We start from the raw sequence: 23,189 nt of genomic DNA, 5'->3' as shown, positions 1-23,189 counted from the left end.
AATCAACTGTGGGAGCAATCATCAGAAAATGGAAGACATACAAGACCACTGATAATCTCCCTCGATCTGGGGCTCCACGCAAGATCTCATCCCGTGGGGTCAAAATGATCATGAGAACGGTGAGCAAAGATCCCAGAACCACACGGGGGGACCTGGTGAATGACCTGCAGAGAGCTGGGACCAAAGTAACAAAGGTCACCATCAGTAACACACTACAACGGCAGGGAATCAAATCCCGCAGTGCCAGACGTGTTCTGCTGCTGAAGCCAGTGCATGTCCAGGCCCGTCTGAAGTTTGCCAGAGAGCACATGGATGATACAGCAGAGGACTGGGAGAATGTCATGTGGTCAGATGAAACCAAAGTAGAACTTTTTGGTATAAACTCAACTCGTCGTGTTTGGAGGAAGAAGAATATTGAGTTGCATCCCAAGAACACCATACCTACTGTGAAGCATGGGGGTGGAAACATCATGCTATGGGGCTGTTTTTCTGCCAAGGGGACAGGACGACTGATCTGTGTTAAGGACAGAATGAATGGGGCCATGTATCGTGAGATTTTGAGCCAAAACCTCCTTCCATCAGTGAGAACTCTGAAGATGAAACGAGGCTGGGTCTTCCAACATGACAATGATCCAAAACACACCGCCCGGGCAACAAAGGAGTGGCTCCGTAAGAAGCATTTGAAAGTCCTGGAGTGGCCTAGCCAGTCTCCAGACCTCAACCCCATAGAAAATCTGTGGCAGGAGTTGAAAGTCCGTGTTGCTCGGCGACAGCCCCAAAACATCACTGCTCTCGAGAAGATCTGCATGGAGGAATGGGCCAAAATACCAGCTACTGTGTGTGCAAACCTGGTAAAGACCTATAGTAAACGTTTGACCTCTGTTATTGCCAACAAAGGTTATGTTACAAAGTATTGAGTTGTATTTTTGTTATTGACCAAATACTTATTTTCCACCCTAATTTACGAATAAATTCTTTACAAATCCTACCATGTGGATTCATGGATTTTTTTTTTTCACATTCTGTCTCTCACAGTTGAAGTGTACCTCTGGTGCAAATTACTGACCTCTGTCATCATTTTTGGTGGGGGAACTTGCACAATCGGTGGCTGACTAAATACTTTTTTGCCCCACTGTACATGAGTGGATCATGATGAGACAGGTCATGGTCCCCAACACACTATAATACACTATAATAATCTAGTGTGCTCTGAGTCTTACTCTGAGTCTTACTGGGCAGCACAGTTTGTTTGTTTGTTCAGTTACTTTTTTGTAATTGTGATTTTACTTTTAGATGTAAATATAATAATTATATTTCTCAAAACAGTTTATGAGTGCTTTTCTGTTTGATCAACTAATAGATTTTTTTTCCCCTTGCTTGTCTCAGACTGTTTCTCTGCTTTTTCAGATGAAACATGAGCTCTTATTTAATGGCTGCTTCTCTGGTTTTGCAGCTTAAGTGGTTGTTGCGTGAAATAAGCTGTAGGTGTAAAATGATTTGGACTGACAGAGATGCACTAAGCGTTAGTGATTGCAGTGACATCTGTATGTAAATCAGCATTTTTATTTGTGTGCCTAATGTGGTTGTTTAACTTGCAAGACTTTAAACTTTATTGCTGTTCTGTTCTGTTCTGTTTTGTTTTTTTGCTTTGAAGAAAATGCAGGCATCGCCTTATGAATCATTAACAGAAATGTCTTATGGTGGGGGGGGAATGCTTTTGGTCTTCTCCCCTGTGTAATCAACATGTTTTTGTATTCCATTTTCTTATAAACAATGAGACATCCAGTGTTAACTTGCAGGACTATCTCAGAAAAACATTACACAGTTCAGCAAAGGCTGAATTAGAAACACAACTTTTTCAGGAACTGAGATCCACCTGTGTAGCTACATGTAAACTGCTCTGTCCCATCCGAGTTAAGCTAAATATAGGTTGTATAAATTCCTGTGATGAAAGCCTGCAAGTAGAGACATGTGCAGCAGGCTGATAAGAAAAGAGACCCAATGTCTGTTCTTTGTTGCACACTTGCAAAACATCTGAGGTGACTTAAAGGCAAATACACAGAGGTAATGGGCCACACAGCTGAATGAGAGTAGATCAGAATTCCCTATAACAGTATTAGTTTTGTTCGGTTTAATAGCCTATGAGGCTCTTGTTGTTTCTTTAAAGTGGTACACACGTAAAACATAGCATATGTCTTCATTCTAGATATGTAGAGACTTTTGATTTTTAAAAACTGATATATAAACAATATATTATCATCAGTTCCTCACCTTCAGCTCTTCACATGAGACCATATTATACTTGCTAATTTATCCAAAATGCACTCAACATTTGTATCTCTGTATATAGAGGGGGCAAGCAATAGAAACTGTTTTCCACCCAGGTGAAACATAAAGGAGTTAATCTTTTGTTGAGCTAATCGAAGCTTTAAATTAAAAACATGAGCAGTTAATATCAAATAGTGGTGGGGGAAAAGCAAGAAACAAGAAAAATGGTTTAAAAATGTCAGAATTGCCAAAAATAAGTTACTGCTTTTACAAAGTGTGGCAGTCTGACACTTCGGTGACGTTCAAAATAAACAATTTGATCATCCATTAATTGGGATAAATAAATGGTTCTTAATATTTTGAACTTTGAGCTTAAATGCATTGAAATGCTGCCATGTGATTGGCTGCTTGGATATTTGCATTAATGCGCATTTGAACATGTGCAAAGTGCAAAAGTGTCAATAAAGGCAGAGATGTGAGAATGTGAGTTTAATGGAAAACTGAGGGATCTCATACCAGCGTGATCATTTTTGGCTCCTAAAGTTGTGTAATTGCTGCCATTTAAATGTAAATATATACCTAATGAAAACAAAGTAATTTCTAACAGGGCATGCATACCAATCATAAGTTCTATTTTAGAGTCTGATTCTTTATTTAGATTATATTCAGCTTAAGTAACTTAGAAACTACATTCTGTGGTATGTGTTTGTGCCGTTCAGTGCTAATGCCCAAGCCCGAGCATCTGTGTCACGTCCACACTTGGAGCTGGAAAAATCTGAGCAGGGACTGCACATTGTGTTCTGAATGAAACCAGAGTCATGTAGTGAGGAGACAGAAAAGGAGAAAACAGAGGAAATCCCCCGTGATATCTGCACTTTAAGCTGCTTCCCAACCCAAAAGGACGCCACAGCTGCCAGCAGCATGAAGAATGGGCCGATATGAAACTGCTGATCCCCCCCCTGGCCACTGTTAGGAGACTGCGATGACAATGTGGATGTCTTCTGAACTCTGAGACTCAACTCAGTCACTGTATTTCCTGTAGCTGATGAAGTGGCCTTTACTCACTCATATGCCCCCTCAAAAAAAAAAAAAAAACTTCTACAAATTTCCCATAAATGAAAGTAAATATTTCAGGACTTTGCTCACAGACCTACAATTACATCTTTTTCTGTGGTCAAATCAACGTTGATCCTAACTTTTTTCTCATGCTCCCTTTTCCAAGTGTGTGTGTGTGTGTGTGTGTGTGTGTGTGTGTGTACACTCACATGCATTGGTCTGCCCTGGAGGTTGCAGCCTTGGCTCTGCTGCGCTCCACTGAGTCTGCCAGGAGATCTTATGGACGCCTCAGTGGAGCGGACTCTTAAAAACACTGCTTACCCAAGGAGATTTATTTAAAGTTACAGAGCAGTACAAAGTGTCTAAAACCTCTGAGAGAAACTGTGTGTGTGTGATTCATTGTACATGCGAGACTGTGTTGAAATGCTACGAAAACAAAACAAAAAAATGAAGCGAGTGATGTTTGTGTTTTTTCTAAAAGGTGTGTAAACCTTGTCATTTTAATGCAGTATTTCTCCACAGCTCATTTGTCATAGTCCAAGCGTTTGTTCTCAAGCAACTGTAGTGTTTTTGTTTTTTTGTTTTTATTCATCTCTCACATTTTACCCCAGAGATAATCATCACATTGCGTTGGCAGATTTCTTCTCTAACAGACTTTGACATGTCGCCTGGTTTCAGTATGCGTTTTCCAACCTGTGTGCAGTAGGACACTACTGTGCACACATGAGTGTGATTTTTAGGGGGGAACAAACAGTATGAAGGTGCTAATGAAATTGCTCTGTTTGTTGTTTATAAAAATGAATTGCATTTTTGAAGAGCTACACATGCTTGAGGAACGAAATCTGTAAATAGAACCATAGCACCGCCTACAAAATTAAATAAAATAAAATTCAGTAAAGTTCAGTAAAAAAACGACTTGCGTTCCAGATCCAACAGGAAGCCCACCATGTTGATTTTGCTGAATTTTGCACCATTTTTGCCAATTTAATATGGGGGTGCTCAAAGGAGCGAGAGCTGTTACTTCCAGTTTGAATTTTAATTGTTTTAATGACTTATCATTGTGTGTAACGTAATGTAGAAACTAAGCACTTTGAATCACCTTGCTGTTGAATTGTGCTATATAAATAAACTTGCCTTGCCTTACTTTGAGCCGCTCCATTATTTGCATAAGGGGTCGCCACAGCAGGTAGCAACAAATATTGTTATTTTAATTTATTTTTTTAATGTCAGGTCCTCTTCCTGACCCAACCCCAAAGGGATTTGGCGTACTGTCATGTTTCCAATTTCAGTCACTGAATGTTTGAGTTTAATGTAAGCTCTACAGTGAATAAATGAAATTCTAATTTGTGTTGTGGTGGTGGAACAAGATAAAGGAACCTTTTCCTCAAGATCACCATGTGGCAGTACGTTGGTTGTCCGTAGTTTCTACACAGAACCACATCCTATCATGTGGCTGAGTACTGCTAAAAAGGAGTCAGTTGAGGTGGTTCTGTGATCTGGTTAGGATGTCTCCTGGGCACCTCCCTTTGGAGGTTTTAGCTTAGCCCCTGTCGCACAGGAGAAGTCAAAATACACAAAGCACCAATTTTCTGTGTGCTATTTTTAATGTTTTTATTTATCCTCCTCCCATCCTCCTCATGGTAAACTTCACCGTTGTTCCCTTTCCTGTAGAAACCATGCTATCTGCATGTGTCTGCTCTGCTGTGCTGGGCAGCCAGTGCACAGTATAGGGTTTTTTTTTTTTTTGTTTTGTTTTGTTTTTTGGGGTGGGGGGGGTTCACTTTTGCACACAAACCAAAGTCTCAGTCTGCTTTTTGTCCATTTAACATCCTGTTGGGTAAAATTGTTGATGAAATAAAGTAAATTCCCTTTGGTGGTATTATGCATTATTGTGCATGTTACTTAGTCTTATTTCTGTGGCATTGTGTTGTGAAAATAAAAACTTCACTGATTTATGGTGATTGCAGAAACCTTTACTTTGGATGGTCCCGTGTTCTTGGCTTAAATGCATCTGGCATCAGCTTGCCTAAAATTGTGCTGAGTAGATAATTGCTTTTCCCTGCAATGAGTTGACAGTTTGAAATGTGATCAAAAACGCTTAATCTCTTAGGAAAATGATAAGTTAAAGCAACTAGCTGGCAGTCAAATGAAACAATAAAACCATTCTTTTACTTTGCGGGGTAATGCGCTCACACAATATTTACATAAGCTGTTTTAAGGACAAAATCAGCTGGCAGGAAAACCTGGAATACATTTATTATCGTTTTGTGGGTGCGTTTAACACGCTTATGCAACTTGGTCATTCATTCGACTTTGTTATTATTTGCATCTGCTAAAATAAAAATCTTTTCCTCTGTTTTCTCCACAGTACATCAAGATCCCAGCTCCCACTGCAGAGTCTCCTTCTGCCCTCCGTGTCTTTTCCTTTTACTTGTCCAGCGACAGCAAAGACCAGCCACAGGCCAGCTTTGACTGCATCCATCAGTATGTGTCGAGGTATGAATCCGAAACTTGTTTTCACAAGTCGAGTACTATTATCGCCACTGAATCAAGATCCAACTTTGAGCACCATGGAAGACTAATCAAAAATCCCTTTTTCCCCGTTACATTAATCAGCAAAGAATTTTGGCAAATATTTTCAATAAAAAAAAAGAACTCTTTGTTAAAGCTTCAAACTTGGCTATTCTTCTCTGGATAAGCGCAGCCAAAAGTTCTCGCTCAATATGCCTGACCGAATTTGCCAGAACACACACACACACAACCCCAGTGAACCACTTGCAGACTTAAAATATGCTGCTAACATTTATGTTGGTTATTATCACTTATAAAGACCAAATAGATGTACACACAAACTTCATACCCACATACCAGCCAATCACATGGCCACAGCTCAGTACATTTAGGCATGTAAACTGAAGTTCAAACAGACCACCAGAATGGGGAAGAAAGCTGATTTAAGCGCAACTATCTTTAGGATTTACAGAGACTGGTCAGAAAAATAAAATATGCAGAGATCGGCAATTCTCTGGATGAAAATGCTTGTTGAGGTCAGAGGAGAATGATTAGACTGCTTTGGGTTGATATGAAGGCAACAACTCAAATAATCACTTATTACAACAAAAGTATGCAAAAGAGCTTCTCTGTAAGGACAACTTATCCAACTTTTAACCCTCTTATCAGCTAAGAACAAGAAACTAAAAGAAAAATAAAGGATTGCAAAAATGTTTAAACCAAGATCCATCTTGCATTGCATCAACAATTTAGGCTGGTTGGGTGAAGGCCAGCCTCAGATTCAGTCTGGAAGATTTATAATACTGTTTTTTGCTGAATCCACATTTTCAGCCCCCTTCAGTCTGATAGCTGGTTGCCTGCATACATGGCTACTGGCATCCACGTATTGTCTGAAGGTTGCGGCCCAAAAATGTTCCAAATGTAGAAGAAAATGCAAACAAAGTACACCACTACCCACTTCCAGTGGGTCATAAATGGTTATGAAGAAGGATTGCGTATTGCTTGTGCATCATTTGTGGAGAATTTTGCAAAGTACACTTTTGAGCTTCCAGATGTGTAAGTGGTCTGATCCTCTTGTAGTGGCTCATAACCTCAGAAGACACTGTCTCCCTATGCTCGCAAATCAGAAGAGACTGTTTGCTTGCATCTTACCGTACAGACCATGGGGCACTTGTAATTTCCTGTAAATTTCTGGGCCGAACCGCTCATTACTGAGACCCGCGTTGCTTTATTTATGGAGTGGATATGCTTGGAAACTAAAGGTTATGCTCTGTTGCGGCTTCTTGGTGCCAGATGGCTAATTGTGGCCTGAACTTTAACTAGCTTTCATTTCAGCCAGTTACTGCAGCCAAGAGAAACGGCACATCAGCATGACAGCAATATCTTGCTCCCGTTGCCCCCTGCATTTGTTTTGATATTTGGAGGACAGAGTGAAAGAGTGGCCATTGGTCACTTATGTTATTGTATAGTGAAAATGTCTCAAATTAGCAGGAATTGCTACTTTTTTTTTTTTTTTTTTTTTTGTTCTGTTTTTGTTTGTTTGTTGGATTTTGGCAGCTCTGTAAATCTCTGATTTATTTGCTCCATTAATGGAGCTCAGGTTCTTATTTTAACTTTTTACTTTTGGCCAAGATGATTCTTGTTTTGCAAGCATGCCGACAGGAGCCAAGTTAATCCTGGCGGTTTTTCTACATGGTCTGTCCTGCTCTGAACCAAGATATATAGCCTTTCTCACATGTCACAGGCTGCAGAGCTAAATCTAGACAGTGACATAACATACAGCAACCACAGGTTTAGCCAGATTCCGCCACAAAGTCACTTTCTGCTGCAAAGGTTCTGCGCTGCCATCCTGCTTTGAGATAACTTAAAGGATGTTTTTAAAAAGCAGCAGAATGCCGTGAAGTTCAACAGCTGGTTGTTTTTTATTTTGTAGTGACGGCCGCGAACAGCTGGAAGGTCAGGGCAGCATCCAGGACAAGATCACTGTGTGTGCCACCGATGATTCCTACCAGATGACCCGCGAGAGGATGTCGCAGGTGGAGAAGGACAGTTGGAGCCGCTCTGCCATTGAGATCAAACCTGGAGCAACACATCCAAGTAAGATTAAGCAAAAGGCTTCTGTGGCAGGAAAACCGAAATCGAAGATGATACATCTGCAGATTTTCATGTGGAAGGGCCAAATAGCTTTTTAGTTGGAGAGGGATCAGCAATTTGGATGTGGATACAAAAGAGGCTGTATAAAAACCCAAATAGAAATATAATAGCACCAATAAAAGTAAAAGGAATATTTGCCTTGAAAAATATTCCTTTATTTATTGCTTGAAGCTAAAAACCAGATACTTTCCTGTTTTTGATGTGCGATGAAACCACATGCGTAGGCCGTATTTTTGGTTATACCAAGACAAAAGCTAAGCCTTTTCTCCGATATTTAATGTTTGTCATTGTTCAAAGTCAGAAACTGTCTTTAAACTTTAATTTCAGGGAGTTTCGATTCACTGCCAGGCCCTTACCATTAATACAACTGAAAAGTATAGTTAATGGAGCCATGTCTCTAAAACAAAGATTATTGCAGAATGAGAGCTGTATGGGACGTGCAGGTTTTACTAACTATGACCTGAAAGCTACCTTCTGTGTTTTTTCCCTGTTCGCTAAACTTTGCTGCGGTTATGCAAAACTTTTTCTTGGCTCTGTCCTGGACCCCCATGTCAGTGCTGAAGCTCCAGGGAAGCTGCAACTGTAGTTGGTTTAAACCAGATTACTGCATGGATTGTGTAACATCAGATCTTAAGGTGAACATGACAAAGCAGTATAAATTGTAACTCTCACAGAATTTATTAGGAAGAAAGCCAAACCCTATCAAGCACGTATCTGGCACACCATAAATCCCCATGACATTATAACATAATTCTCCTTATTTTCATCATGATAAATGACTAACAGAAGTACATATGCATGAAGTTATCTGTTGGACTTACTTTTTCTTTTCCTGTCACTGACCTGCAAAGCGCAGATTAACCCGTAATGGGATTAGCACAGAGAGACGTAGCTTTCACTGCTCTAACATGCCCCATCTGTCTTCACTGGAGATACAAGCGATAATCAATGGCATCTTTACATCTAAGGACAAGTAGCTGCAAGTCTGATCTATAAATAGCAGGTTTCAGATGATATCTCGAGTAAAGTGTTCATCACTTTTTTTTAAATCTGTTTATTTTATCTCAGATCTCACTGCCTTAAGATTCTTTTCTCCTTGTACCTTCCTGAGCCTTGTTCTGCTGGAGATTCCTTCCTGTAAAAAGGGAGCTCTTTCTTCCCACAGTCGCCAGCTTGCATAGGAGATTGTCTGATTGCTGGGGTTCTCTCTCTCTAACCTCAGGAATCCACCAGGCGTGGCTGTGTTACATTCTGACCCCAGTAAGACGGTGCTTGTAATTCCACAGGATGACCCACAAAGTATTTCAGAATTGTCCCAGAAGTGTATCCCTGCTTAAAATTGCATAGTTGTATTTTCTTGTCTTTTTCCCCTTGTTTCCTTTTTTTCTTTTCTTTTCTTTTTTCTTTTAATAAAATATGAATTAAGCTACATAGAGCAGGTAAGGAGTAAAGACAGGAAATCAGACAAAGAATGATGATAGATAATCTGGCCAATTTTAAAACATAAAAGACCCCTGGCAGACTAAATTGTGATTCAAAGCCATGCAAAGAACAGAACAAAACTGCACTGCAATCCGATCTCAAAGGCATGCACCTGGTGTTTTCCTTGTGCTATATTGTATGTAGACTGAATTCAATTACTGCATCAACTGGAGAAAACTGTTGTTCTCAGAACTACATTTTTAGCTCCTAACACAGAAAAGGTTATCAGGTTATAGGTTTACCAGCATAAGAGGACCTTTTGAGAGATGTAGGTGTACTGTGATTGGTATAGTAGCAATACAAATAGTATTAACCTTGGTAAAACATGAGTCAAGTAACCAATAACTCTTAACTATAGCCAAAAAAATAAACATGCAACATGCAAACACCAACACTAAAATCCATTCTGTCTATAACTGGACGGCAAAATATAAAACAATGTCAAGTAAACACTTGTGAAGCTGATTAGCGCAATCCACAAGAAGGCAAAAAATATTGAGAAAACTCAAGAGGCTAAAACAGCAATACAAGAAAAACAAAGTTAATGTTGCATTCCTGGCCACTGGCTGGTTAATACAGTGATTCAGCTTTTCTATAAGCAATATGAATGCAAACAGATGGAAAGAAAGGAGAGTATGAAGTTCAACGAGGAGCTCTTCAGGTAGTTCTCAAAACTGCTTGATACAAAACAGGCTTCTGTTTTGCCACCTGCAATAAAATGTGAAATATCCTGCTTTTTATAAGCCCGCTCCTTGAGGCATACAAAGTATTTATAATTAGATGTTGATTTGATTCATTAACATAATGTGTGTATCTTTTGAGGTAATGTCATCTAAGTTAATCCATCCTAAATCACAGGCGGACTGATACATCATCGTAGATCTTGTTCTTTTACTTTGTGTTCAGGTAAATGTGTCAAGTACCAGAAGAGGCCAGGCCCACTCCCTGCCTCAGATAGCAGCTTCTCCAAGTACTCTGTCAATAACCGGAGGAATGGCAGTATGGCGACCTCAATGCAGAAGCCCCTGAAGGATCGCATCGTCCACCTGCTGGCTCTCAAACCCTACAGAAAACCAGAGCTGCTGCTGTGGCTGGAAAGAGAAAGAGCAAGCCCCAAAGATAAGGCCGAGCTGGGTGCCATACTGGAGGAGGTACTTAGAAACACTGTTTGTAGACAAAATGTACAAAAGCTGAAGCAATTGCATCCATGCAGAGGCCACAGAGTGTAAAAAAAGATGGATTTAGCCACTGCAGTGTCATCATGTTGGTTTTCTGGATCCAAAAGGGGATTTCTGGGTAAGAAAGCTGCACCCATTAACTCTGTGGATGCACTGTTCAGACAAAGATATAATTTGTAGTACAATACTAGTATAATACAAGTTGACTCACCATAACTGAAGTATAAACGTGGATAATGCGTACCACACAGGAGGCCATACTGTTTGTTCATTAAAATGCTCTAAAAAGCTCCAACAGCAGGGTTTAGAGTTCCCTCTGACCACCACCAGGCGGCAACGGGTGAAGTGTCTTGCCCAAGGACACAACAACCGAGACTGTCCAAGCCGGGGCTCGAACCGGCAACCTTCCAATTACAAGGCGAACTCCCAGCTCTTGAGCCACGATCGCCCCGGACAGCTGGTGGTTTCAATAACCAGTAAACAATGATGCGGTGGTTACTTCCATCTTTTATATACAGTGTATGGTTTTTACTTAAAGCCATCATGACCTTGAAAATGCATAACTCCAACAGATTGTCCCAAAGGGGGAAAATGAGTGTAGAAACAAACATTTCTTTCCCTTAATCATCATGTAAACATGTTTGCACCGGTTGCTGCTTGGCACACACGCATGCCTAGCGCAGCATCTCATGCATATATTTTTTTTCAAATGTAGACTTTGTACATTATACTCCCTGAACATCCTTAAACACCCCTAATTGTCATTATATAAAACTTTAAAAAACACGCTATGGTTTTGCACATTATACCAAGACAACAGTGATTTACATTTCCAGCCAAGCAAATGTGCTTGTGTTGGCTCTGTTTTTGCACATTATATATGGCCATTGCCTGACATTCAACTAATATCACATTGTGAAAATCAAGTGTGTTTCCCTACTATATTTAACATTAAAAAAAAACCAACAATACATTTTGACACTGTCAGAGTGTCTGAAAGGCACTTAAAAGCTCTGAACAACACAGATCTGTGGTAATGTGTGTGCTGACAGAGACCAGCACCGTTTGTGCTTTAATCAAAGCCGGGATCTAATTTTAAGAAGTTTCTTTTGCTTTCCTGTAAATATTTTTGAGTTATTCCTAAGTGATGTTTGTTTGTGTGTTTTGCAGGCCTTCTGCTAGTTGATGTCTGTACACGCATGTGGTTCTTGTCTCACTGCATAGGAGTAATTAGGTCGCTGCTGTAATTGTGTCTTCAGAGATTGTTTGCTATTGGGCAGACTCCTCTGTCTGGAGGCTTCAGAAAGATAGACGTCTTTAGAGAATGTGAGGGGAAAAAATCTGGGACGCTCGGATGGAAACGGAAACGCTGAGAAGGTGTTGTTGCTTTTCAGGAATGTGGATGTTCCGGGTTTAGCACATAATGGATCCAGGTGGTGGCGGCTTTTGTGTTTTTAAGTTTCTGAGTAGTCTTTTTATTTATTTTTCTACCATTTCATATTTTATTATCCCAATCGAAACAAGTTTGCAAGAAGCCCAACTTACTGACAAATTAGTAGGCGGAATATAAGACACGTTGATATCGATTGCTATTACATATGTGAGGACATGTTAAAAATAAAAAAAAGAGGTTTGGTATATTTTAAGGATTAAAAAATACCACAAAGATAATTTTTAACCCTTTTTGATGTTTTTGTTGTAATCTGTGGACTGGATTTGTATGAATCCAGTCGGCATTCATTGCTAATGGCTTCTCAATCACAAGTCAATACCAGTTGACCACATCCTGGATTATACTCCTTTTTTTTCCTTTTTCCTTTTTTTTGACAGCTAGAATGACTAAAATATGTAAAATGGACATAATGTTTCATCCGATATGATTCAAAATGAGTGATTGAACCCATAAATCCACGAGGAAAGCATTTAGAGGTCAGCACTGAGATTCTGTATGACTAAAAGTGTTTTTGCAACCACAGCTATCATGAATCCAAGGTTAAGGCACTTATGACTTGGCTACTCTTGTGACCAAGAAAAAACCCTCATCTTTTATTCCAATCATCTGCATGGTGCTTTCTGTCACTGCAGTGGGTGTGTTTGAATGGCAGAATCCTGTCGCCACAACAGATTGAAGGCAGCAGCTTTGTATTCTCTGCAAAAGGCTTAAAAGAAATAAAGGTGTTGGCTACTTTTCCTGAGAAAGGATGTTCCTCACTTTTACATGACTGATCAGATGAAAGAAGTGTGTCTGAGAGATTTGTTACATGAGGACATTAAATGAGGCATATGCCTGGTCAGAAAGGGCTCCAACCTTCCTAACAGTAACAGCCAGAGTCTGTATGACTGAGATTTTTAGCCAAAATACAATGACTTAAATTCTGTCTTAATTAAGAAGTAGAAATGTGTGCGTCATCCAGGAAAAAATAACCTCTTATTCCCTACTTTCTAACCACTTTCTGGCAAACAAATTTGATGACTAACTGTTGAACATATGGCAATATTTAACTGCTATTAAAGCAGATGCTTTCCTCTGGGGCCGGTGGAGACTAAAAACGGAGCTAAAAAAAACGGTGAATGTCACATTAAAATTCACCATTTGGCATGGAGTAACTAATAAATAACATTTTTTCTAACTTTAATAGGAATTTGAATTAACATTGTGTGTTGTGTGATATTTCTTTAGGTGGCCAAATTGAACCCCAAAGACAGCAGCTACTCACTGAGAGATGACTTCTACAGGCATGTGCAGAGAGACTGGCCAGGCTACAACGAGGAGGAGAAGCAGCTTGTCAGCCGGCTGCTGGCCAGGTGGGCTAGAGGCAGGGGGTCCCAGATGGATGCAAGTTATGCGCTCTCATTAAACAGCTTGTTTTTGTGTAACGTGCTGTACGTAAACGTGCCCTTTCACTTTTATGCCCGATATATCTTATGTATTAATTCCCCGGTGGTACTGGTGTTAGCTCATAAATAACAAGATGATGACTGAATCATTGAAACTTCATTTTGCACTTGTTATTCGCCGCATTAGAAAAGTAAGGTCTCCTGCACATCTTCTTTCATTCCCACGTGTTTCTGTATAGTCAGCCCTCAGAGGCAGACCTTGTGTGTCCTTGCTATACAGAGAATCTTTTCCACCTTTAAGCTCGGCCATATTCGGGCTTCTGTAAACCAGCAAGACTAGGTGTTTATGAAATTCCCAAAGGTGCTTTGGTTGTGTCTGATTGCTTTTTTTCTCTCTTTCTGTTTGATAGGAAGTTGCAGCCACATATTGGCAACCAGTCGCGAAATCCTCAACCAAACCCATCAGTACTAAGGACGTCAGAGGATCAAAGCATAGCAAAAAATCTTGCAGTGGTAAATGGCTGTATTGTTCTCCATTTACCTTTCAGTATGTGTGAAAGTGGTTGATGTGGTTTTGAACGGATGTTGCTTCTTTACGTCAGTGTAAATGTGTGCCCTTTGCCCTCTAGTCTTTACCTTTGTCTGCTGGAATTAAAGTTTATTCATGAAGTTTGTATGAAAATGTTTCAGAGATGTATTTTTTGTTTTTCCCTGTCTGTTTCCCTAGAAACGCCCTGTGCCTTTTGACTCACAGGAAAGACTAGCAGCTAAGAGACAAAAACTCACAGACCAGAGGTTACAACAGCAGCCAGCTGTAAACGGACTCTTAAACAATAAAGGAGGACACAATGATGCAACACCTTCCCTTAACCCAAGTTTCCACACAAAGACTGAGTTTCAAAGGACAGATAACCATACTGATAACCAAAATGGTTTACCAGGGAGCCATAATTCCTTTCCTCTAATGCACAAACTATCTAGCACTTCTGACACGCCTGTTTCAGAGACCAGGGAGCAAGAACCCAAAGTAAGCAGCCTCCAGCCAACCCAGCGTGACTCCAACTGCGCTCAGCCACAGCTCGCCAACAGCCAGCACAGAAAGAAGAAATCGAAAAAGCACAAGGACAAGGAGCGCGAGAAATTTAAAGACGACCATAGGACTGACTGGTTAAAGACGAATAATGAGCTCGAGAAGAATCCAGACAAACTTGACAGTAAGGCCTTTTTTCCCCTGTGTATTAAAAAAAACAAAACTAAAAAACATCTTGTAATGTTTTCCAGATCATTAAGTCAGTGATTGTAGTTTTGCTTTTTCATCCAACATTCCCCCAAATTCCTGTCAGCTGGATTTAAATGCCCCTTCTTCATTGCTGCCTCTCGTGTTAAATTAAACTACTTCGTTTATTTTGGCACTGGCGCTGTTTCGTCCATTTAAACCCAACTGGATAATCGTATTAGCAAAAAGTTAAACAGATGTACCTAATAAATGGGCAGGTGAGTGCATGTGAAGTCCCCCCTTGCAACCCAGTGCTGTATCAGCACAGTATTATCTCATGACTGTATGTGCTTCCTGAAGCTCCCCCTCTTGAGTCCTCAGTGTGTTATGTGGCTGACTGACTCAACAACAGCTTGGGTCTCTAAGCCTAGAGGTCTCCTGACACCCACAGGCTCTTAGCTAGTCTGAACAGAGGCAGAGATGAACACACACACAGACACACTGTGGCTTTTAGCAAAATAAAAAACATATTGCTTAATATTCAGACAATGGCAAAGATCCACATGGATGACTGTACTGATTCGACTGCAGCTAATGATATTTTCTTTTTCTTACGTTCTTGCTCCAGATCCTGACATAACAAATACTGTGGTTTCTGAGGAGAAGCCAGATTATGTGCTGTAAGTCTGAACATGTTTTCAAGTTATTTTTTGATGACCTGCTAGAATCTTTTGCTTTTGTTTAGGCAAGGCAAGGCAAGTTTATTTGTATAGCACAATTCAACAACAAGGTGATTCAATGAAGTAGATGACAAGGATTCAAGAACAAACTGTGTAGGATGACATTGTAGGCTTGTGCTACCATCTCGTGGCAGAAAGAGGTACTACACAAGAAGTAAACGAAATTAGGGAAATGGGCAGTTTAGAAATTTGCACAAAAAATATTGTGATTGTATCTCTAGGAAAGAATTCATATGGAAGAGAGTCTCTTGAAGGCTCAATGTTGCATAAGATTATTTCTATCTTCTGTGGTGGTCTTTACATTATCACACACTATGTTTCTGTGTCTACTTATAGAAAATACAGCCCCATAACAAGTTTAGAGCAACGTGAGCAGTACCAGGAGGATTTCTGCGCTGAGTATGATGAGTACAAAGACCTCCATTCCCGGATTGCCACCATAACTCACATGTTCATTCAGCTGGGCTCTAAAATCAAGAGCCTGTCCCCTGGTACTCAAGAATATAAGGTACATGATATATGCAGATATGCAAGTGCTCAGTTTGGACTGTTAGTCTCTATGTGGAAACTAATATTAACAACTTTGTGTTTTGTACCATTTAGACAATGGAAGACCAAATACTAGAAAAGTACAACAAGTATCGCAAGGTAAGTCAGACACATTGAAGTCGTTTTTCTTGTAGTTCACATATTTGAGATTTATTTCAGATTTATCACCTATTGCTCCTCTTTTTTTGTGCTCTTATAGTCTTAAATGTACATTTCAATGCTTAAATAGCTTGATTTTTTTAAGCAATTAAATTCTGTGAAAGCTGCTTTTATTAAACAGCGAGTAGTTAACCTAAACTAAACAAAGACAATCTTTAAGATTTTTATTTATTTGAGAGAATGTGGATTGTATGGTGTAGGCTGGCACTAGTTTAAGAAGGTTTTTTGCAGTTGCTCTATTTAGGATTTCCACCTGTCTACTATGTAAGTTTTGTAGGCGTGAACATAGAGGAAAACCATGTAAAACTCTTTTAATAATACACTTTTTTTTTTTTTGTCTCCACAGAAGTTCCCCGGTTACCGGGAAGAAAAGAAACGCTGCGAGTATCTCCACGAAAAACTTTCATATATCAAGCAGCTCATCATGGACTATGACATCTCTAAAGCTTCCTCGTAGCAGATTTTCATATATGCATACACAAACAGAGTGTCAAACAAAGAGTTTTTATATGGTGAAAAGGTTTTACGGTATATGAAAAAGGCAGACACTATTGCAGACCACAAATGATGCCGTGAGCGTTGATGATATTAAATCTATAGCAGATTTCTGTTGTGGTCTTTTAGTTGTGTAGTTATGACTTCTTAAAAGATATCTCATGGATTTAAGAAGTCAGAGGGAGAGGCAAAGGGAGAGTCTTGGCACTAATGAGGACTGTGAACCTCACTTTGCCAAGACAGATACATTTCCTAAAACCTTCTGTCAGCCAGACTCGGTGTCAGACATTTGAATTGAAATATATCAAAGGTAGAAGTGACTTTAACTTATTCCCTTTGTTTTTGAGACTTGCTCAGTCAAACATTGCCTCAGGCGGTTTTTCACTCTCTCTTTTTTTTAACATTTAAAGATTTAAATAAGCAGCATAAAAGAGACACTACAGTTCAGGTTCTTATCAAAGCACCCTAATTTGCGATTAATGACAGAAGCTGTGCACTGCAAAGAAAAAGAGAAAATGAAATGATTCAAATAATTTTTTTTCAGATTTATCCTTCATGTCTTATTATGCAAAGTGGGTGAGATTTTTTCCCCTCTCTTTTTCCACCTGCAGTGCTTCAGGCATTTATCTTGGAGGGAAGGGATGTTTTAGAGTTCTGCATTATGTTTGTTCTGTACTGGAAATAAGTGGAATAATTGTCACCCTGTGGCAAAACAAAAAGTCATGTAAGATAATGACATTTTGCGATGCAGCCTGTAAGAGGTTCCTGCTGTTTAGCTGGAGTCAGCTGGTTTCTTACTTTTTATGAAGTATGCGATCTTCACATCTCACACACTAAATTGATTCGGGCTCATTTTGAAAGCTGCTGAATCCAATTAGCAAAAATTTGTTCTCAATTACCTGGTTAAACATGTTAAGAGCTTCAGGTTCACATGAAACTTACTGCAATAAGTCGATATGTGCCGTATTTATTAAGTATTTATTAAGTACACTCCCTTTCTTTTGCTAAACTGACCAAAATGCTCAGACGTCATTAATAAGCAAGCAGCAAGTCTAAAGTATTTAAACCTACTGGAAAGAAGTGTCTTTGTCTCTTTTTACATAGAACTACTGATGTATTTATTTTGAAATGATTTTCCTCATTCCTGTGTCGCTGGTCTCCACAGATCGTGGTAGCCGGTCTTGGTAGATCTAAGTGTTTGTATCCATCAAGAGGGGGAGAGGTTGTAGATGAAAGTATCATAACTTACTGTGTGTTTTGTCTCTGCAGCCCCAAAGGACTCTAAATATTAAAAGATTAATATAGCTACAGAAGGCCTCGGTAGCAGTGAATAGACACGTCACCTAACTCTCCAGCTATGTTTGAAACCATTCACTTGTACACTATAAAAATAGATTAAAAGAATGAGGCACATAGCAAACCTGTTACTTTAAAATTCAGTGCTGCTGTGAACATTTTTTAGATCACAATGGCAAAAACGACTTTATTTTTTTCATGAATTGGCACATTGATGTGGCAAGGATATTGGAAAGTTGTGGGGTCAGTTATGATCCTGGAAATCTGTGCAAGGTTTCCAACATCATGGGGTTTGATTTATTGTAATTTTCCACTTCTAAGTACTACATCGTTGTGTTTCGTAGTGAGCCATGGCTCATAGAGACAAAGCAACAAGGTTTACTGCAGCAGAAGCCTTGATGCAATAAAAGCAGCTCAGTTAGATGAAAACAGTTAAATGAACAGAACAGTTTGCATTCATTTTAGTAGGCACACTTGTTCAACTCATTTTTAAAGACCAAATCAGCCAATCACATGGCAGCAACTCAATGCATTTAGGCATGTAGACAAGACCTGCTGAAGTTCAAACCAAGCATCAGAATGGGGAAGAAAGGTGATTAAGTGCCTTTGAAGTTGGCGCGGTTGTTTGTGCTAGAATCCCAGCTGGTCTGTGCATTTCAGAAACTGCTGACCTGCTGGGATTTTTCCCACACCACCAACTCCATGGTTTACAGACAATGGTCCAAAAAAAGAGACAATATCCAGTGAGCTGCTGTTCTCTGGGCGAAAATGCTTTGTTGATGTCACAGGAGAATAACCAGACTGATTCAGGCTGACAGGAAGGCAACAGTAACCACTTCTTAAAACTGAGGTATGCAGTTTGAACATTGCAGCAGAATGCCACACTGGTTGGAACTCCTGTCAACTAAGAACAGGCTACAGTTTCGGCACACTCACCAAAATTGGGGAAAAAAGACTGAAGAAATGTTACTCAGTCTGAGGAGTGTTCAAATTCAAATTCAAATTCAAATTCAAATTCAAATTTTATTTGTCACGTACACAGTCATACACAGTACGATATGTAGTGAAATGCTTGGACAACTGCTCGTGACCTAAAGAAAACAAAAAAGGAAAAGGCTATGAATAAGATAGGAAATAAATATGAAAAATTAAAAAGGGTAAATTTAACTAGGAAGGAATAGAATATAAATTAAGGTTAAAAATGAAATAACTGTACAACACAAATTAGAATGAAGGGTAAATTTAACTGGGAAGAATAAGATAAAGATAAATATATAAATTAAAGTTGAAAATAAAATAACTGTACAACAAAATACACAATACACAATATAGAACTATATAAGAATGTATGAAGAAATCTAAATATAAATAAATATATACACAATAACAGCAGCTGTACAAGTATTAACCGGAAATGAAGAATATAGTGACCAGTGTTGTGCAAAACCAAAGTCCAGAAAGTCCAGTGTGTGTGTAAGAACTGTATGTGTGGGTCAGTACTGTGTGGTGGTGTGATTGAGAGACCGTATCGCCTGCGGGAAGAAGCTCCTCCTCATTCTCTCTGTGTTGGTCTTCAGGGAGCGGAATCGCTTTCCTGACCTCAACAGAGAGAACAGTCTGTTGTTGGGATGGCTGAGGTCCTTCACGATCTTCCTGGCCTTGGTCCAGCACCGCCTGCTGTAGATTGAGTGCAGGTCAGGGAGCTCGGAGCGGATGGTGCGCTCAGCTGACCGCACAACCCTCTGTAGAGCTCGTCTGTCCTGCATGGTGCTGTTCCCGAACCAGGTTAAGATGTTTCCCGCCAGGATGCTCTCTATGGTGCACGAGTAAAAGTTCCTGAGCACCTTGGAGGGCAGTTGGAAGTCTCTCAAGCGTCTGAGGTGGTAGAGACGCTGTCGGGCCTTTTTCACCACGGTGTTGATGTGACAGGACCATGACAGGTCCTGCGTGATGTGAACTCCGAGGTATTTGAAGCTGTCCACTCTCTCCACTGGGCACTCGTTGATGACGGGGGTCTGGTAGTTCCTCTCCTGCTTAGTGCTGAAGTCCACTATCAGCTCCTTTGTCTTACTGACGTTTAGAAGGAGGTTGTTCCTCTGGCACCAGTTCTCCAGATTCCTAATCTCCTTCAGGTAGGCCGTCTCGTTGTTATCAGAGATCAGGCCCACCACGACGGTGTCGTCAGCAAACTTGATGATGGTGGTGGAGCTGGTAGTGGCCACACAGTCATATGTGTACAAAGAGTACAGCAGGGGGCTCAGAACACACCCCTGGGGGGCTCCAGTGCTGAGAGTGGTGGAGGCTGAGACATGTCCGCCCATCCTTACTGCCTGTGGTCTGCCAGTTAGGAAGTTGGAGATCCACTGACACATAGATGAGCTGAGTCCCAGATGCTCCAGCTTGGTGGTGAGTGTGGAGGGAATTATGGTGTTAAATGCAGAGCTGTAGTCTATGAAGAGCATTTTAACATAATTCCCCCTTCTAGTGTCCAAGTGAGTGAGTGATGTGTGGAGGAGATGAGAGATGGCATCGTCTGTGGAACGATTTGGACGGTAAGCGAACTGTAGTGGGTCCAGTGTGTCTGGTAGTGAAGAAATGATGAAGTCTCTGACCAGGCGTTCAAAGCACTTCATCACTACTGAGGTGAGGGCTACAGGGCGATAGTCATTGAGAGAAGCAGGGTGGGGTTTCTTCGGGACAGGAACAATGATGGACTCTTTGAAGCATGTGGGGATCACCGACTGAGATAAAGAGATGTTGAATATCTCAGTGAACACAGGAGCTAGCTGGTATGCGCAGTCTCTTAGGATACGACCTGGGATGCCGTCTGGTCCTGCTGCTTTCCTGGTGTTCACTCTCTTGAAGGCTCTCCTTACTTCATGCTCGGAGATGACGAGCACGTTTCCGGTGCTGGCAGTATCTTCCTGTCTGCAGCCGTTAGCGCCGCTAACACTAGCATTGTTGGAGACCTTAGCTGCAGCCTCGAAGCGAGCATAGAAAGTGTTCAGCTCGTCTGCCAGAGTCACGGCCACGTTCGTCATACCGGTTGTTGGTGCTTTATAGTCCGTTATTGTCCTTAGTCCCCGCCACAGGCTCCTAGAGTCACTCTGTTGGAGTTGTGACTCTAGTTTCCTCTTCCTAGTTTCCTGTTCATTTCAGCTGTTACACTGGGGACAGAATTTGGCATTTTCTCGGCACACTTTGGCCCCTTACCACACGAGCATCATTTAAATAATGATAAACGACCATTAGGATAAGGTGACCTGTCACGACGTTCAAATCATCTCAAACTGGTTTTTCAACACGACAATGAGTTCACTATACTCAAATGAGCTCCACAGCCACTACATTACAATTGAATAGAGCACCTTTGAGATACAGTGGATTAAGAACTCCACATCGTGGATGTGCAGGTGACGAATCTGCAACAGCTGTGTGAAGCTGTTGCACACAGCAACAGCTTGTGCAACAAGCTGAGGAATGTTTTCAGCACCTTGTTGAATATGTGCTGTTCCGAAGGCAAACGGGGGTCCAGCCCATGCTAGCCAGATATACCTAATGAAGTGTCCGCGTAGGTACAATGAACATAAATGCCGTCATTAAAGAAGTATTCCCGTGTAAATTGGATAATTAACCCCACAGTCATTTTACTTATGAGAAAAGTTCACCTTTATGAGGGTTGATGTTCATATTGTGTTGCTTTTTTTGGCTTATTAGAAAATAAAAGTAGTTAACTGAGGATGTTTTATAGTGTACAGTGACGGGTTTCAAGAAGCTGCCACTATATTGGTAAAATGTGTGCATTTGCTAACTTACTATATGTTGTAGTATTTAGGTATTTTAAGCTTGGAGAGCTGAGTCTCAACTTTTAATCAGTGCCTATTCAGAGTGTATTTGTCCATTGTGGCTGCAGCTTTTGTATTGAATGTCATTACACAGTCATTGACATAGAAGCCTTAAGGATACTTATATAGTCTTCAAACTGCCAATATCAAGATGCTCATTATCCATACACACACTCATCTGTTATCTGCCTTATTACTACTGTTTGCTGTTTAAAACTGTTTAAATGATTGCCAACAGTGGCTTTCTGTATTCTTAATGTAATTTAACGTTCTCTGTTTCCTGTGATGACATTGCTTACTCATTTGTTGCATTTGTAATCATTCTGGTACATTTTTGCTTTATTCATCACTGAGGTAAATGTGCAGGCATTCACCATTAAGAATAACACTTATATATTTCTAATGCTGCCGATATTCCTGTTGACACCCTGTTTTACTTTCTGAGCACACAGAGTAGTTTGATTTGAAAATTTGCCTTTTAGTGATTTCGGCCATATTTCAAGCACAAAAAGCCCAATCTTAAAAGTAACAATTGACGAACAAGTGGTAATTATGAAAAGATTTATAGAAAGAAAGGAATAGATGTGTCAGATTATTGATGGAAAACCATAATTATTTTTGGATTGTTGTGATTAAGATGATTATATGATTATATTTGGGCGATTGAGCAGGATAAAAGTATCACCAACAATGAAGACCCGGAGAGGAGCGTATGCATTATGAACTGCATTTTACAGTTGTGTACTTTCTCTTCTTCTATTGTGCAAATTTCAAACAAATAAAACCATCAAAGAGATCTATAACCACAGACATTTTTCTTTGTAGATCGCTCTTATTTTTTTGTGCACACAGCAATCATGTTTTCTTTATGCACGCAGGCACCCTCATACACAGGTATAAGTAGAAGCCAAGAAATTATTGTATAAGACATTTTATATTTTTCTGTTTTATAAAGGGCTAACAACAATGTTGTCAGTTTGTGATAAAAATCCATTTGCAGATGATTATCCTGCACTTGCAGTAGGCAAAGATTGGTCCACTCGCCTAACAGGAGAGTGGGAACAGATAAATATGCATATGCTATAAGTAAAGTATGATTTTAAGAAACAGAAACCCTTAAACCACATGGAATAACATTCAAAGATAAATGAGAAAGAGAGAGTCCTCCTCAGTATGTCATTTATAAATACAGGTATGTCTCTCCATCTGTTACTGTTACATCATGTAGAGCTATCACAGTAACAATCGTAATCATAGTCATAATAAAATATCTATATTTATAAATGGCATACTAAAGCAGGACAATGTCTATAAATGCTAAATTAAGTACTCTATAATACCTTACCAATACTTTAATAATGCTTAATAGTGTGAAATTATTAAAAAGTGCTACCAAATATAA

The 23,189-nt window shown here is 40.0% G+C and overlaps 1 protein-coding gene across 1 annotated transcript in view; it reads left to right on the top strand.

Annotated features, from left to right (window-relative positions):
- The window catches only part of LOC147338752 (RNA polymerase II elongation factor ELL-like), a 39,555-nt gene extending 16,972 nt beyond the window's left edge, over positions 1-22,583 (top strand). Inside the window, exons 3-12 of the mRNA XM_086273212.1 lie at positions 5,693-5,820; positions 7,769-7,932; positions 10,378-10,622; positions 13,330-13,454; positions 13,898-14,000; positions 14,215-14,701; positions 15,332-15,383; positions 15,780-15,951; positions 16,047-16,091; positions 16,498-22,583. Of these exons, the coding sequence (XP_086129338.1) occupies positions 5,693-5,820; positions 7,769-7,932; positions 10,378-10,622; positions 13,330-13,454; positions 13,898-14,000; positions 14,215-14,701; positions 15,332-15,383; positions 15,780-15,951; positions 16,047-16,091; positions 16,498-16,608 (1,632 nt within the window). The 3' untranslated portion in view covers positions 16,609-22,583. The remainder of the gene's footprint in view (positions 1-5,692; positions 5,821-7,768; positions 7,933-10,377; positions 10,623-13,329; positions 13,455-13,897; positions 14,001-14,214; positions 14,702-15,331; positions 15,384-15,779; positions 15,952-16,046; positions 16,092-16,497) is intronic.
- The last annotated feature ends 606 nt before the right edge of the window (positions 22,584-23,189 follow it).

This window comes from Aulonocara sp. 'chitande type north' Nkhata Bay, linkage group LG1 (genome assembly GCF_057382095.1).
Source record: "Aulonocara sp. 'chitande type north' Nkhata Bay isolate Kocher_YH1m ecotype deep benthic linkage group LG1, A_spYH_male_GT1.1, whole genome shotgun sequence".
NCBI lineage: Eukaryota > Metazoa > Chordata > Actinopteri > Cichliformes > Cichlidae > Aulonocara > Aulonocara sp. 'chitande type north' Nkhata Bay.
Note: the sequence above shows the minus strand (reverse complement) of the source record. Positions and strands in the feature narration are given on the sequence as shown.